This window comes from Aspergillus wentii (genome assembly GCF_001890725.1).
Source record: "Aspergillus wentii DTO 134E9 unplaced genomic scaffold ASPWEscaffold_4, whole genome shotgun sequence".
NCBI classification, from domain to species: domain Eukaryota; kingdom Fungi; phylum Ascomycota; class Eurotiomycetes; order Eurotiales; family Aspergillaceae; genus Aspergillus; species Aspergillus wentii.
In genome coordinates this window covers 3,013,795-3,027,857 of record NW_024467835.1, presented here as the reverse complement: position 1 = coordinate 3,027,857, position 14,063 = coordinate 3,013,795, and the positions used below count along the sequence as shown (strand labels likewise).

The 14,063-nt window shown below is 47.5% G+C and overlaps 6 protein-coding genes and 1 non-coding gene across 7 annotated transcripts; 1 reads left to right on the top strand and 6 right to left on the bottom strand.

The window, feature by feature from the left end:
• Positions 1-4: 4 nt before the first annotated feature.
• Positions 5-1,428, bottom strand: ASPWEDRAFT_41009 (uncharacterized protein). Its single transcript, XM_040835446.1, has 6 exons — positions 1,074-1,428; positions 857-1,012; positions 619-793; positions 470-563; positions 107-405; positions 5-54 (listed from the first exon to the last, which is right to left on the bottom strand). Exons 1-5 carry the CDS (start codon positions 1,199-1,201, stop codon positions 296-298), a joined length of 663 nt encoding a protein of 220 aa, XP_040689443.1. The 5' UTR covers positions 1,202-1,428; the 3' UTR covers positions 5-54; positions 107-295.
• Positions 1,429-1,635: 207 nt separating this feature from the next.
• ASPWEDRAFT_41008 (uncharacterized protein) lies at positions 1,636-3,062 on the top strand. The gene is made up of 2 exons (XM_040835445.1): positions 1,636-1,879; positions 1,947-3,062. The coding sequence occupies exons 1-2, from the start codon at positions 1,679-1,681 to the stop codon at positions 2,637-2,639; spliced, it is 894 nt and encodes a 297-aa protein (XP_040689442.1). The 5' UTR covers positions 1,636-1,678; the 3' UTR covers positions 2,640-3,062.
• Positions 3,063-4,398: 1,336 nt separating this feature from the next.
• On the bottom strand, positions 4,399-6,766 carry ASPWEDRAFT_529821 (3-oxoacid CoA-transferase). Its single transcript, XM_040837810.1, has 9 exons — positions 6,341-6,766; positions 5,993-6,277; positions 5,753-5,939; positions 5,395-5,696; positions 5,246-5,325; positions 5,158-5,189; positions 4,986-5,103; positions 4,709-4,930; positions 4,399-4,652 (listed from the first exon to the last, which is right to left on the bottom strand). Exons 1-9 carry the CDS (start codon positions 6,627-6,629, stop codon positions 4,518-4,520), a joined length of 1,650 nt encoding a protein of 549 aa, XP_040689441.1. The 5' UTR covers positions 6,630-6,766; the 3' UTR covers positions 4,399-4,517.
• A 138-nt stretch (positions 6,767-6,904) lies between these two features.
• Positions 6,905-9,527, bottom strand: ASPWEDRAFT_112227 (uncharacterized protein; the record flags this gene model as incomplete). Its single annotated transcript, XM_040828312.1, has 7 exons — positions 6,905-7,614; positions 7,684-7,751; positions 7,800-7,876; positions 7,980-8,118; positions 8,187-8,711; positions 8,767-9,276; positions 9,340-9,527. 7 exons carry the CDS (start codon positions 9,525-9,527, stop codon positions 6,905-6,907), a joined length of 2,217 nt encoding a protein of 738 aa, XP_040689440.1.
• A 340-nt stretch (positions 9,528-9,867) lies between these two features.
• Positions 9,868-9,940, bottom strand: ASPWEDRAFT_t123. The gene has a single exon. It is a non-coding gene; the product is annotated as a tRNA-Lys (tRNA).
• A 684-nt stretch (positions 9,941-10,624) lies between these two features.
• On the bottom strand, positions 10,625-11,360 carry ASPWEDRAFT_28378 (putative SNF7 family protein Fti1/Did2; the record flags this gene model as incomplete). The annotated part of the gene is made up of 2 exons (XM_040833126.1): positions 10,625-11,209; positions 11,316-11,360. The coding sequence occupies 2 exons, from the start codon at positions 11,358-11,360 to the stop codon at positions 10,625-10,627; spliced, it is 630 nt and encodes a 209-aa protein (XP_040689439.1).
• Positions 11,361-11,606: 246 nt separating this feature from the next.
• Positions 11,607-13,441, bottom strand: hacA (transcription factor HAC1). The gene is made up of 2 exons (XM_040837806.1): positions 13,026-13,441; positions 11,607-12,961 (listed from the first exon to the last, which is right to left on the bottom strand). Exons 1-2 carry the CDS (start codon positions 13,211-13,213, stop codon positions 11,854-11,856), a joined length of 1,296 nt encoding a protein of 431 aa, XP_040689438.1. The 5' UTR covers positions 13,214-13,441; the 3' UTR covers positions 11,607-11,853.
• Positions 13,442-14,063: the final 622 nt, after the last annotated feature.

Genomic DNA, 14,063 nt, shown 5'->3' with positions numbered 1-14,063 from the left:
CCTCGTTGTACTTCTGACCATCTAAATGCCTCCTGTTCATCTGCCAAAGCGCTGCTTCTGTCTGTCAGCCGCTGAGCCTAGACACTTGTTTCAAGCGAGATCAAACATTTCGAGATAGGGTAGACCTGCCCTTCTGTAACAGTTGGACTATCAAGCAAGACCCTCTGTCGAGCAAATTGTCGTTCCTCGGGGCTCAAGAAATATGCAGTTTCCAGACTGTTTGGGAGTCCAAAATAGCTCAGAACGCCACATACAAAGGTCTCAGTTGGCAATGCTGTCAGAATAACTGAGCTGGTCATTGAATAGGGGAAACACTCACCAGCAGACCTTCCATGATCAGAATCCAGCGCCATCCTTCAATCCCTCCTCGAGGTCCAATCTCGACCAATCCACGGGCTAAAAGACCTATATTGGCAATATCTCAGCGTCTTGACAAAGCATTGGTGTTTCTGTCGGCAGTTAATCATACCCCCAAAAGCACCCGATAATGAAGCAGCCGTATAGAAAATTCCAATACGCAAAGCCAGATCTCCTCGTCTGTAGAATGAAGACAGGTAAAGTACCTATGTTTCCCAAGTGTCAGCCCTACCGTGAATACAAGAAGGTAGCTCAACAAACCATGCCAGGTAAAAGGCCACCTTCTGCTATTCCCAGAACAAAGCGAACACCAACAAAATCAGCAAAGTTCCGCACAAATCCTAAACTCATGGTGATTATGCCCCAAATTACGGTTAAGAAAGGTAACCAAACCCTCGGGGATGCCTTTTTGATGATGAGGTTACTCGGCACTTCGCTGTTGGGCACGCCTGGTCAGAAGACCATGATGGCATGAAATTTCCAGTCCAATTAAACCTACCTGCAGATGTATGTGAGATAGTACACAGCCAAGCCAATATCATACTGATGGTTTGTGATATTAAGGTCTTCTTCGAGGCCGAGGATTTTGGCGTTTCCAACATTGGTTCGATCCAAAAAAGAACAGAGAAACAGGATAGCCAAGATAGGAAGAATTCTGTCGATAGCAAGTAATCAGCGTCTCCAGTTGGAATAGAATACCAATGGATACCAGTTACCTCGTGTCTAGTTTGAACAAGATGCTCCGGGTCAATTTCTGCTGATGCTCAAAGTCCCCGGAGATCAGGTCGAGTGACTTCCGCGGGGCATCTTCGATTTTCTCGCTGTTTGGTTTGATTGAATCCATATTGAGTATGAAGAATTCTGTTTACAGAAGAAAAAGAAGGAGGAGGAGAACAATATTTGAAAAGAACGAAAGAAAGAAAGGCTATTGAAGGGCACAGACAGCCCTCTTCGGCGGCCACTTCTATATCCGAGTCATAGTAGCCCATGTGCAACAAAAAGCCAGATGCCAGATCATCAGACGCAATAGAAAAGCTTTCCCCGCATCTTCCCCAGACCGCTCCAAGTCCCCAGATGTCTTGGTGAAGCTTAAGCTGCTTAGGTTAGAGTTAGTGCTGACTTGTCAGTAGTAACCCCGTTACCGTACTGTATGTAAAGTACTGTTCCGTTATTTTACTCTGTAATTACTTGTATCGGCATCCGGAGGAGGCGGTATCGGTCGGCGTTCATTTCTGGCACCGAGCCCATCGTCAAGCTTGCGACGGAAGAAAATATACAGGCCCCATCACCCCAATTCATGGGTTCCTCCTGGAATATCTCTATGGCGGCGGCAAAGAAGATTCCAAGAAGCAAGAGGAGAAACATGTCCAAGTTATCCAACAGCCTGAAGGCGCTTATCAACGCCCCAATTGCCCGGCCGGCCACTGTGCCTGCTCCTCGCAACATCCAGTCTGTCTATCACAAGATCCAACAAGGCGCTCAAGCGAACAATGTCTCCCAGCCATCTTGGCTGGCTCTGTCGGTATGTTTGTCTCTTTGTTGGTTTGATAAAGGAGGCCTCCAGCTGATCAACATTTACAAACTCTTAGACAGCCGCCACAATGACAATGAATTCACCGGATTCCTTGGTCGCGCTTTTCCAACAAGCAACTACATCCAAGTCAACGGAAGAGAGCGTTGCCGCAGCGGAACTGATGCGGGAGGTTGGCCTCAAGTGCATCAGCTTCAATGGAATTCCCCGCACTATCAACTGCCTTAATGCCTTCAAAACCAGTCTTCCCGATGCTGTGAGCGCACAATTATCGCGTGTCCCAACCCGAGCCCCAACCCAAGACAACATCAGTGAAATTCGCCATCGCGGTCGCGCCTTGTGGGACTCGATTTATCGCCCATTTGAGGCCAAGCTCTATGACAAACTGGCCGACTCCCATCCAGACCTGCCTGTCCATATCCTCAATAGTAATTACGGAGCTCTCCTGTCTGACCCTGCAGGGCGGACTACAGGCGCAAATGCTGGCAGGGTGATGACGTCCATTGTTGCCGTTGCATGCTTGCGTGCGCAAACTGGAGTCGGGCCTCAGGTGACCTCACACGTGTTTGGTCTACGCAAAGCAATCGAAGATGGAACATGGGCCAATGACGTTGAGAGCGAGCAAGGAGCCAAGTGGCTAGCCAGTGACGAGGGCAATGCATGGATTCTGACTAGTGTGGACGAGATTGTTGAGTCTATTGGCCAAGGACTGGGATCGAATTTTGCTCCTGGGCGGGAATCGAAGTTGTAGATGGATATCCTAGCGATGAAAAGTCGTGTATATATCTCCATTTATATATACAACATTATGGCTTGGAGGATATACATATTTATGACTTACTGGTTATCGGTCCATGCTCACTTTCAATCTAGTTCGAGACGGCAGCCCTCCACTCTGTACAACGACTTCGATTTCATTGAATGAGTCAGGTATACTAGCTTTTCGAGATCATCCATAATCGAGATTTTCATTCCGATTCTATTAATAGCCGGTACTTGCCCCAATGGTTATTCTCTTTCCGGTTATTTCTCTCACCGACATTGTTGAAGATGTGGAGTATTAAAGAAATTGAAATGGTCGAAAATAGTCAATCCTCCCAGCATACTCCGTACTCATTCTCGAGTCTATCGAGATAGTTCCGATATGGAAATACTGCCTCACAATGGCGGTCATAATAGAAACCATAAAAATGAAGACTAAGACGTCTGCAAAAACAAAAATAACCTCTCAAGTTTCGGCCATCGATGATATCGTGTGGGTATTCCAACCCGCATTATTGCCCCGTAGCCAGCCACTAAGGTCGGGCCCATTGACTGTCGATCTTCCATTATTCGATTTCTATTGCATATGTCTCGTTGTTTCGCCTGAAATGGAATTGTCCAGCAGCATGGACTGTTTGACAGTCGAGATCAAAATGATCAACCGTCGATCGCATCTCCAATTATGCATCTTGATCAGGCCTTCAGCTATGGAGTACCCCGTACTTGCTAGTTGCTTCAACTCGATGTTCTAGTTGTCAACGTCTCATTCTGGAATACCAGGCTTGCCTGGTTGGGCCAGTCAGAGAAATAAGGCCGGTGATCGTCTCAGATGGTTGAAGTCATGAAAAGCCAATAATCAGAAACAGAAGCTAGATTCTCCAACGTGGAGATGAAATTATTCATCTGCTTAGATACTATATCCTGGAATGCCTCAGATCCATGTCTCCTCCGGATGCCGATCAGCCTGTTCGTTCAAGCCTGTGGCTAGCTGAAGGGCTCGGGAGCATGAGCTGGATAACTACAGAATCGAATGGTCATCTCTGTGATGGTTGACACCAACGCTCCCTGTAAACCCACGGTACCTGTGGTCTGTACAAAGCGAGAAGCCGTTTTAACAGGTAGAAGAAATACTGGGGGAGTGGATCTCATGGCGATCTCTTGCCACTTTCCCCATCCGGAACTATCAGCTACCATAGAAGATAAATAGAAGTCCAAATCCCCCTCAGAATCTCCTTCATCCATCAACAGCAATATAATCAACCAATTCTTTCATCCATACACAGTATGGATGAAAGAATTGTCAGTTGCTAACAGTTGAACTACCGTGGGCTATCTACCACGAGGTCCCTGTATGACTTGACTCTGAATATTTGCATTTAAAGGTGCTTGGTCCTATAAATGATGCTAACTTTTGCTTACAGGGCTGCTTCCAGTGTTGCGACTCTGTCTAAGCTTTACTTCGACTCATACTCATTAGGGGTCGACTGACGCTTCGGACGAGTGCTGATGTTTTGGGCGCGTTTGTTGAATGGACTGAATGTGGTATTTTAAGAAAATTAAAGCTCTGTTTCTCAAACCAAAGTATGCACATACTTCTGTGCCGAAATCTGATAAGGCTGCTACATACATCAATGCCGAACAATTTGGTGGGAAATTGCTTATCACCGCTTGTGTGACACTACCTAATACTGGGTAGGGCCATTTATAGTTAGGTAGTCATTGCCTTCGTAAAAAAGAGACTTCATGTATATAGAAATACAGTTTATAAGTACTGGGCAAGTAACGATTCAAGAGTCACGGTGGAAATCAAACATTAAAGAACAGAGAAACAATCAGCAAACTGCCGGCAGTCAATGATTAATGTAATCTATTCCATAAGCCCCAGGTTTTCTGCAACGGTAAACTTGGCTCCAGTCTTGCTTTGAACCTCTTCAACCTCTACGCCAGGGGCCAGTTCAGTCAGCAGAAGCTCTCCTTTGCTCCGGTCCACCTGGAAGACACACTACAACAAATAGTCAGTCATTTTGTGTATCTATTTCCATAATAGTCGGCTCTTACCAGGTCTGTAATGATAGTGCTGACACAGTTCGCACCAGTCAGAGGCAAGCTGCACTGCGGCACGATCTTCGGCGATCCGTCTTTGGCAGTATGGCTAGTGGCCACCACGATTTTGGTCTTGTCAGGATTGGAAACCAAATCCATGGCTCCTCCCATTCCCTTGAAAACCTTGCCAGGAATCATGTAGTTGGCCAAGTCGCCATTGGCGCTGACTTGCAGGGCCTATGATCATTCATTAGCGAATCTCATAACCCCTTGCATATTGGGCTTCACGTACCCCTAAGATTGACACATCCACATGTCCACCCCGGATCATACCAAATGACTCGGTGCTATCAAACGTAGCGGCACCCGGGATCAGGGTAACAGTTTCCTTCCCAGCATTGATGACATCCCTGGAATTGACGTTAGTAAGAGAGCTGTGATATCATCCAAAGTTAACAACTTACGGATCAACTTCATATTCCGTTGGGTAGGGTCCCTAAAATCTCGTATTAGCAACCTAGCAATACTCAATAGGCGTCAGATTTGTCCTACCATGCCCAATATTCCATTCTCCGACTGAACCCAAACATTGACGCCTTCAGGCAAAAAAGACGGAGCCAGTGTGGGAATTCCTAGTTTAGCGCAAGTATTAGTTAGTTTATGAAGACATGATAGTGGAACATTCAGCATAAGACACTTACCAACACCCAGATTTACATAATAGCCCTTTTTGAGCTCCTTTGCAGCCCTCCTGGCAATCAGGTTTCTTTGAGTCATTCCGGCATCTTTGTCCGTTTTCGCTTCATGCTCATCATCTGCCGATCGAAGCTTCTTGAGTTCGATATGCTTCTCATCCGTGGCCGGGACCACTCTATCCACAAATATGCCCGGCAAATCAACGTCATTGGGATCTATGGAGCCAATGGGCACAATGTTTTCCGCTTCCACAATGGACAGTGTGGCCGCTTTTGCCATAATAGGTCCAAATGCCTTGGTGGTATAACTAACAACGTAATGGTTAGTGTCCTGTATAACAAATAGGCGTCGATATAAACACACCGGAAAACACAATTCCCGGCTTCGTCTACTTTCCAAGCCCGCAGAATCGCCACATCCCCGGTCAATGCTGTTTCCATCAAGTATGTTTTACCATTGAAAGTTCTAATCTCCCGAGGAGTCCCGTGCTCCAGCACTTTGCCAGATGCTTCCAAGCGAACCGGGATCCTTCCATCCTGGAGTAAGGTATCTGGTCTATATCAGCGAAAGCCCCAGTAGTATAGCTTCGTATTCTAAACTCACGGGCTCCTGTAGGTGTAAAGAAGGCCGGAATCCCAGCACCTCCTGCTCGCAACCGTTCGGCTAATGTGCCTTGAGGGCACAGCTCAATCGCGATGTTCCCAGTCAAATACTTCTTCTCAAGGGCTTTATTATTTCCAAGGTAGGATAGAATCAGCCGATTAACCTGACCAGCTTGGGTAAGTGTCGAAAGCCCCCCTTTCCCAGGTGCGCCGGCGTTGTTTGAGACTGCCGTCAGGGAGTGGAGATTGCCATACCCCCTACGGTGAATGGCCGATATAAGAGTTTCTAAGAATCGGAAATTAGGCTTTAAAATCTCCTGTAGGATAATAGCAATGGCTTTGTAAATACCTGCAACGCCGCAAAGACCAAATCCAGAACTGAGTAGGGTAGACCCGCTCTTGAGATCAGCTACAGCTTCATCTGCATTCTTGAATAGCTTGGAGCCTCCGCGCTCAATCTTCGGGGCTAGTGACGGTTTTTCACCCGGTCCAGTTGAATATCTTGCGCCAAAAATGCTATCGGGTCGAATCAATGGTGGTGCACTTTTTGCGCAGCGTACCCCAAGGTGAAGCCGAGGCCGACAAACAATGACCCCCCTCCGCGACAAAGACAACGCTGAAACCCGCACTGTCACCATTTTTATCCTAATAAAAGAACGGCTTATACTGTGGAATTAATGCGAAGGGTTTTCAAAAGAAAGAAGACAAAACAAAATCAAGATTGTTTTATCAACATCACGCTAATTAATATACAATCGTGAGGCGACGGCACCGTCGGCATTCGGGGCTACTTCTGGACACCGAAGGGTGGTGGAGACCCGCATCGATTCCGATTGCTCGTATGGTGTAATCATGCAGCGCGGTTCTTACCAGGGGCATGGTGGGATCCAACAGGTTGCCACGAGACACGGGGTCAGAAGTGGAATTCTGTAGCACTAGCAAGGTCGAGCCAATCCCAACTCATCACAGTATCATCTAATGGGACGTCCGGGACAGTCGATCCGAATGCCGTACCAGCCCGGTTTACAGCATCGATAATTTGGTCGTCAGACATCGCAGAAAAATGCAGTGGTTCAGACCAGAGTAGAGAAGGTGAGAACGATGGTTGAGTATCCAGGAGTGCGGCATCATACCCACTCGTTGATGGAGCAGGCTGATGAAAAGTGTCTGCAGGGCCAATCCTTCGCGAATCAGGTTGGAATTGAGAACTGGGGTCTACAGGAGCACGTCGTATCAACTCTCGTAGAAATCTTCCATAGAGAACGGATGCGCCACTTCTATGGCATGGGGTAGCTCCGATTCGTTCTAAGACGCCGGCAGTTTCCTCGATCAAATTACGAACGCTTGAGGCCAAATTGGATCTGCTGTCTGCAGGTGTCACGCCGAGAGAGAGAGCAGAACATGCTGCAAAAGAAATCATAATCACCGTGTTGTTTGGCATAGACTTGAGTCGCGACTCGCCTTGAATAGCAGCTCGCATCACATTCAGTGCAGAGGAAAGGCCGGCAGCCCGGAAGAAACGTTTCACTTCAAGAGGTGCAGTGGGGTGGTTGATAACACCACCATATGTTGATAGCATAGTGTGCGTGACCAAGATTTCGACATAAGGCGGGAGAGAGTGCGCTTTGCGCGAAGGTCAGCTTTCCATCGAATAAATTCACTTTGTTCTGTTTCAATAAAGCTAGTACTCACTTTCGCCAATTGCTGGTGCCCATGAGGCGTACCATTGATTGTAGAAGCTTTCAATCATTGCCTTGATCCTTCGGGTTTGTAAGACAAGGTTTCGGTCAATGCAAGGGAATACATACGACTGGGCAGCCTCAGTTCCTGTATCAACAATTTGATAACTATCGCAATTTGATCTTACTTTTGTGAAAAGTTGGTCCTGGTAAAAAAAAAAAAAGGGGGAGGGGGAAGGAAGCTTTAGCTAGTTTTCGGTAGAGACAGAAGCAATATGATAGCTTCGTCCAAACAAACGGGTGACGTACCAGATTTCTTCTTAGGACTGCCACTGAATTCATAGGTCCATCACGGGAGTCTGCAATATCTGAAATATGCCATCGGTCACAATTCTCAATGAGGGTGGTTGGAGGAACAGTGTAGCTTCTTCCGCGAGCTAGGCATACTCTGCAGTTAGGCGGTTAATTGAACAGTGAAATTCAAAATTGCCTACTTGGTCTGGGATCCAGACTTACCCACGTTCAAGAACGAACAATGCAATCCAAGCCCTTTCTCGCCTTCGGAGCAACCTTCGGCCCCATTCAGAAGTTGAATCCACATTCTCAAATCCATCAATATAAAGAGCTCTTTTTGCATCAATGCAATCAGCCTTGGCTAGTCTCTTCAAGAAACTAGCATCGAAGCTTGAGGAAGGCAGTATGATCTTGTTTAGAAACAGATCCAATGCAACAGTCAAGGCCATTGCAATGTAAGAGCAAGTATCGTCATCACCCAGACACTCCCCTGGAGCCATCCATGGCACATTGACCATGAAAGCTAAGACAATCTCAACTGATCTATGCCGTTGCACCACAACACGATGGGCTAACGCTTTGCAGTGTCTAGAAAGCCTCTTGGATAATGCAGCAGCAGAAGGCAAGAAAAGAGCGGCCGCAGCAAGGATTGATGTGAAAAGAAAGGCGGACTGAGAGCGTACAAATAGCACGGTATGAACAAGAGGGTCGAGGCCCCATCGAGTGTGCGCGAGGTTTCGATAGAAACTAGGGCGTTGAATGTGAGTAATATCTCTAAAGCATGGTTTGTACAAAAACATACAAGGCAAAAAGAGACCCAGCTTCATCTAGAGTAACAAGTCCCAGTTCAATAGGATCGATACCCTTGCCAATGTCTAGGCTAGCTTTGATGGGTACAAAAAAGGCTTTTGCACCAGGGTCACTACTCTGGCGGTTACTTTGCGGTGCTGCTAAGAGTGTCGCCGAGGGCTGCAATAATGGTAAAGGTGATCTTTGTGCACCATTCCCACCATTCGGTGACAGTTGGAGGTCGGAGGCACGTGCGAGTAGCTGCAATGGGTTCTCTGCATCATCTAGTGCTAGATTTTCCTCGCTGTTGAAGTCACGGGGAGGTGAGCGACTGTGAGATTCATCAAGATCCTCCGATATGTCATCAGTTTCACTTTGTGACATTTGCCCTTGGGCCTTGTTGAGTAAGTCCTGGAGATCGGAGATTACTTTACAGGCTGCATCAGATCCTGGGGCATCAGTCTTGGGTCGTTTTATAGCCTGTTCTATTTGGTGTATTGCTTTGTCGAGGCCTTTGCGTTTGCTGGGAATAATTACTCAATTGTTTATCCTTTACCAGGACGAAGAGAACATGGGTAATACTTACTTTTTCACCCCCTTCTGCCTGCCGACATGGTGGCTAGGAATGATGCACTCCGAGTTGGCCTGCTTGCATTTCTCACAGCATGGGTCTCCAGGATTCCTGTTGCACCGGATCTTGCTCCTTCTACAATTCAAGCATGCAGCTTGCTTCCCATTCGATGTTTTGTTTGGTACTGAAGGTCTAGATTCCATCGCCTTCTCAGTAAGACACAAAAGAGAAAAGGCTGTTCTTCTTCCTGGGATGTGGCTTGCCTGTCCGGGAATTTGTCAGAAGACGGATCGTGTATCAACTGGTAATGTATGGGCGGTTCCATTACTCCATAAGTACCGGGTATTGTACGAAAGTCGTTTCGAAACGGTAACTGCCGGCTCTGTTCATTCCTATAGACAGACACTCGAATTTGCATTGGGTGCCTATTATTGTGTAGGATAGAGAAGAAATGTAAAGGGGAAAAAAATGCGTTTCTTCTCATTGGCTGAACTTGAACTGACAGGGTATGAAGATATTATATGCAAAAAACGCAAAAATAAAAGCCGAACGCGGGGGTCGAACCCGCAACCTTGAGATTAAGAGTCTCACGCTCTACCGATTGAGCTAGCCCGGCATGCATCTTGAATTAAGGGGATTTTAGTTTGATTGCTAAAGGAAAATAAAGGTTTAGCACACGTCTCTTATATTTATATCCATTTACCTTTCACTCGGGTAATGTCCAAAAAGAATTGAATGAAGCAAAAATAATGACCGGGTTGAACATTCATATAATTAATGGTTTCGGGCATCTCAGCACCTATCTATATATGTGTAAATATGAACACACCTGGAGAAGAGACGATAGAGCGTAGAGCGAAATGAGAACCAGTGCAAACCTAGCTGGGCGCAGGTAAAGATCAAATACTTAACTATACTTATCCATGCACGAAGGAAAGGGTATTAAAAATGGCCTAACTCTAAGCACCGACTTCCAGAGATATATAATTTAGACCCACGCCCAACAATACGTTGATGACCACCGAGAGAGGACAAAGAAGCAAAAGAGACAACACATAAGAAAGAAATTAAAAGACATAACTTCGTGAAAGTCGAGGAAATAGCTGTTAACTAGACCCGCAAGGCCAGATTCCGAACCAAACAGAGAACCAAGGCCTCGATACACCAACAAGTAGCAACGAACCCCATATTCCCCTGTTAGATAAGTGAAGCTGTTTTCTTGTTTGCCCAGTTTCTTGCCGTTTACAGAAGAAAAGAAGCCCCAGGACTGAAATCGCCAAACGAGCACGAAATCAGCACCTCAGTTGGCAGCTCTCAGGGCCCGTAATCTCGCACCAAGGCCATCTTCCAGTTCCGAATCGCCCTGCTTCGGCTCATGTACTTCTTCATTGGGGGCTTTGTCGGCCTCTAGAGCCAAGCGCATATCCACACCCGCATCATCAGCGAGCTGTTCCATCAGACGATCAACATCTGCTTCACCCTCCGCACCATACTCCTGCATCGACACCCCTTGGGCGACATCCTCGATTGCGCTACTAGCAATCTTAAAATCCTCCGAGCGTGCCAGAAAATTATTGGCGTGGGAGACTAGGTTCTCCAGATTGACACTCTTCGAGGCAGCATCCAGACCCCGCGATGCCAACGCAAGAGTTCGTGATGTGTCACGGGTGCTTTGGGCGGCTTTGAGTTCATTTATGATGACATCTGCCCGGGCGGCCTCGGCTCTAAGTGTTACCTGTCGTCGCTTTTCGCGGACGGCAGAAGCAGCGTGGATGCGGGCAATCTGGAATTCGCGGTTCTTCATGGCTTTGTCGGCCTTAGCTTTCTCTGATTTGAAGGTTGATTCAGCACGGATGGCCTCTTTCTTGAGTCTATTAGAGTGTAGCTATAAATGCAGAGATGCATAAGTTAGTAGCTGTGTTGGGGATCAAGGAGAAGACAAGATAGACGTTGGAGAAGCCTAGCGGGGCGGGTTTCATTATGCAACTCACCTTAACATTGGTGCGTGCCTCGAAAATGGGATCCTTTCGAACCATTTTGCTGAAACCAAAGAATCCAATTTTGAAAGAAAAGGAATATGAAAAGTCAGTCTGAAGTGGTAAGAAATCCGTCTGAAAACAAGGAAGTTTGTTTGTCTAGAAAGAGGCGGAGGCAACATTCCGTTCCGAGGGGCGCCTTAAGTCTAGACGGGCTTGCGTGGCAACGTCATCCAGATCTCCGTATTGAGAGTCGGTGGGACAATAATCTAGGCCGATTCTTTATTGATGAATTAACGGGTAACTACTAGTATTTAAGGCCAATTGTTGGAATACATGAGTAATGATGGGATTCTCTCTACGCAACTTTGGGCCGGAAACAATTGCCACTGGAGTATTGAGGGGTACGGGAAGGAATATCTAGCGTTCTCCTAATAATACGAACTATGTTGTGAAAGGTGTAAAGACATTGGAAATCGTTGGATTCTACTAGCATATTAATTGCTGGTAGTCATAATGTTGTAAAACTAATTATTGTACAGGTATATATCCCTCACCAATCCTTTCCCATGAGCAAAGACGTCAATGTCTTGGCTGTAGTTGTATTATTTGAACTCCATGAACTCCGTGAACTCCGATAAGACTTTCCGTGAAAATTGCGCCGACCATCTTGCGCTGAATTCAAACCGTTGATAATTCGTCGTCGATGTCCTGACTTCTCAAGGCAATCTATCGCCCAAGCCAAGGTTAATAGGGATTCCCAGTTCTGTCGACTCTCATGGCCTTCGGCGGCCGACCAGTTCCCCTGGGAGAAATTCTCGCTAACAGCCAGCTGCAATGCTCTGCCCGTCGCATCGCGAAGTGGACGCGCCAAGGCTGGGCTGCACGCTAGAAGTCTGGCGAGAAGCCTCATCCGGAAGACCGTGGGGCGTCTCGATGCCTTCGAGGGTGACAGATTCGGGGTCGAAATTAACCATAGAATCAAAGGGAAATGTCGATAGATCTCCTCCGTCGAGAACTTCAAAGGCGAACCCATCTTCAAGGACTGAAGAATCTGGCTCAGCGGATGAATCACCGTGGAAAAGGCGGTGGAAGTCATCGTCAGAAAGAGGAGCTGCAACGTCATTTGCAGAGTGAGGCTCAGCGCTTGCGCTGAGGTCAAAGAGTGGGAGAGCGTTTCCTGCTCCTTCGAGTCCAGCGACTGACACTGCAGGTCACACAACACCGCTGCAGGATGTTGTGTCATGTCGGAGGACTCAGCCAGAGTGGAAGGTTTAAGGGTGGGAGAATAATCGGTGAGAGATGGCGTAGGGAAAGGAATGCGTTCGAGGGGGAGCTCATCACGCTCCTGCTTGAACAAGGTGGGTGTGAGAGTCGGTGACTCGGTAGCCGGCGAGCTAGGTCTAGGAGTGCTGCCACGAGAACTTCGGACCTCTGCAGACAGCTGGGCAACTTGCTTGTTCAAACGGTTGTTCTCAGCCTCCATCTGTGCTAGTTGCTGAAGGAGGAATTGGTTCTGTTGTTCCATCTGGATTTTTTCGTTTTCCAACTTCTCCATCTCGAGCCTCTTGCGCTCGCGGGAGGTCTGAGCTGCTGCACGGTTACGAAGTACTCGCTCAATACGACGCTGCTCTTTTTCATCATCTGTCTTGGCTCGTTTTCTAAGTATTGATGTCAGTGAACTGATATCGTAGTCGGATCCGCTGCATGGAACTTTTCACATACCTAGGAGGTAGGTTGGTCTTAGGAACTGGGAGCTCCTGACCCCAGGACTTTCTCTTCTTTGCTGGCTTCTTCTCATCTGTCTTCCCATCAGGGCTATCCAGCGATGTATCCGCAGGATCGACTGTGAGTGGGGTCTCCGGCTCCGGGGTACCGGGCATGGAGTCTATCGACGAGAAGGTATCTTCCATAATGTACAGCCGTGAGACGCGATATCGTGATTGAATGTGATCTATCTCTGCAATGTACAGATAGAAAGGTGAATTTAAAGAAAAAGAGTTGCAAGGACTTGAAGCTATTTTGGAAGTATAGCTTTTGATGATCACGATATTCCACTTGCCCAGCTCACAGAGACAAAGGCCACGGTGTCATAACGGTAGAAACCGGAGTCCTGACTCCGGAAATCTAATGCAGAAAGTCAGATAGACTCGGCGGGGAGGGGAAAGAGTGGAAAGGACAAGTGGTCAGAAAAAGAGGGCTTGGAGAACAGAGTGTTCACATTGCAGACCTGGGGTGCCATGGACTCTTTAAAAGGCCAGCGTGGTCAGTTTGGGGCTCTTGAGCCCTTGCAAGGGGGCGGAGTCACTGTCGTCAGCGGTGTGACGGTAACATTACACTAAGACAGGAGGTTGCTTTGGGAAGGGCCTATGAATGGGGCGAGGTGGTGGTATGGAACATGTAATAATACACCTGGCCCGTGGTCCACCCTCGCTGGACCGTCTCGCCCCCTGAAAGCCAGAACTCGAAGCCCCCAAGGTCGCAAGCACTGCCCACAGTGCCCAGCCTCAATGTCTCTCGCCGCAGTCTCGTGCCTTGTGCGAACGGCTGACGTGCTTTGCGTTTTTCCCGCCCACTGTACTCGCGACAATGGTTAGGCACCCCCTTTTTTTTTTCTCAATGTTCTAGGTGTTTCTAGGACTCCACGGAGAATGCTCCATCAATGATCCCACAGGGGGCCTCATTGAAACCCCATTCACCAATCCAAGCAAATGATTCCCTTCCAAGTCGATTTAATTCTCCGTAGTTGCCCATGGACATAAT

What these genes read in the sequence shown, in the direction of transcription:
- ASPWEDRAFT_41009 (XM_040835446.1), bottom strand. Translation starts at nt 1,201, where the DNA reads ATGGATTCAATCAAACCAAACAGCGAGAAAATCGAAGATGCCCCGCGG. An exon ending in TATCTCACATACATCTGCAG is followed by an intron (nt 794 to 856) that starts GTAGGTTTAATT and finishes CGTGCCCAACAG; the next exon opens with CGAAGTGCCGAGTAACCTCA. An exon ending in ATTATCGGGTGCTTTTGGGG is followed by an intron (nt 406 to 469) that starts GTATGATTAACT and finishes TTGCCAATATAG; the next exon opens with GTCTTTTAGCCCGTGGATTG.
- ASPWEDRAFT_41008 (XM_040835445.1), top strand. Translation starts at nt 1,679, where the DNA reads ATGGCGGCGGCAAAGAAGATTCCAAGAAGCAAGAGGAGAAACATGTCC. An exon ending in CATCTTGGCTGGCTCTGTCG is followed by an intron (nt 1,880 to 1,946) that starts GTATGTTTGTCT and finishes ACAAACTCTTAG; the next exon opens with ACAGCCGCCACAATGACAAT.
- ASPWEDRAFT_529821 (XM_040837810.1), bottom strand. Translation starts at nt 6,629, where the DNA reads ATGGTGACAGTGCGGGTTTCAGCGTTGTCTTTGTCGCGGAGGGGGGTC. An exon ending in AGAATGGAATATTGGGCATG is followed by an intron (nt 5,190 to 5,245) that starts GTAGGACAAATC and finishes ACGAGATTTTAG; the next exon opens with GGACCCTACCCAACGGAATA. An exon ending in TGGATGTGTCAATCTTAGGG is followed by an intron (nt 4,931 to 4,985) that starts GTACGTGAAGCC and finishes GAATGATCATAG; the next exon opens with GCCCTGCAAGTCAGCGCCAA.
- hacA (XM_040837806.1), bottom strand. Translation starts at nt 13,213, where the DNA reads ATGGAAGATACCTTCTCGTCGATAGACTCCATGCCCGGTACCCCGGAG. An exon ending in AAGACCAACCTACCTCCTAG is followed by an intron (nt 12,962 to 13,025) that starts GTATGTGAAAAG and finishes ATCAATACTTAG; the next exon opens with AAAACGAGCCAAGACAGATG.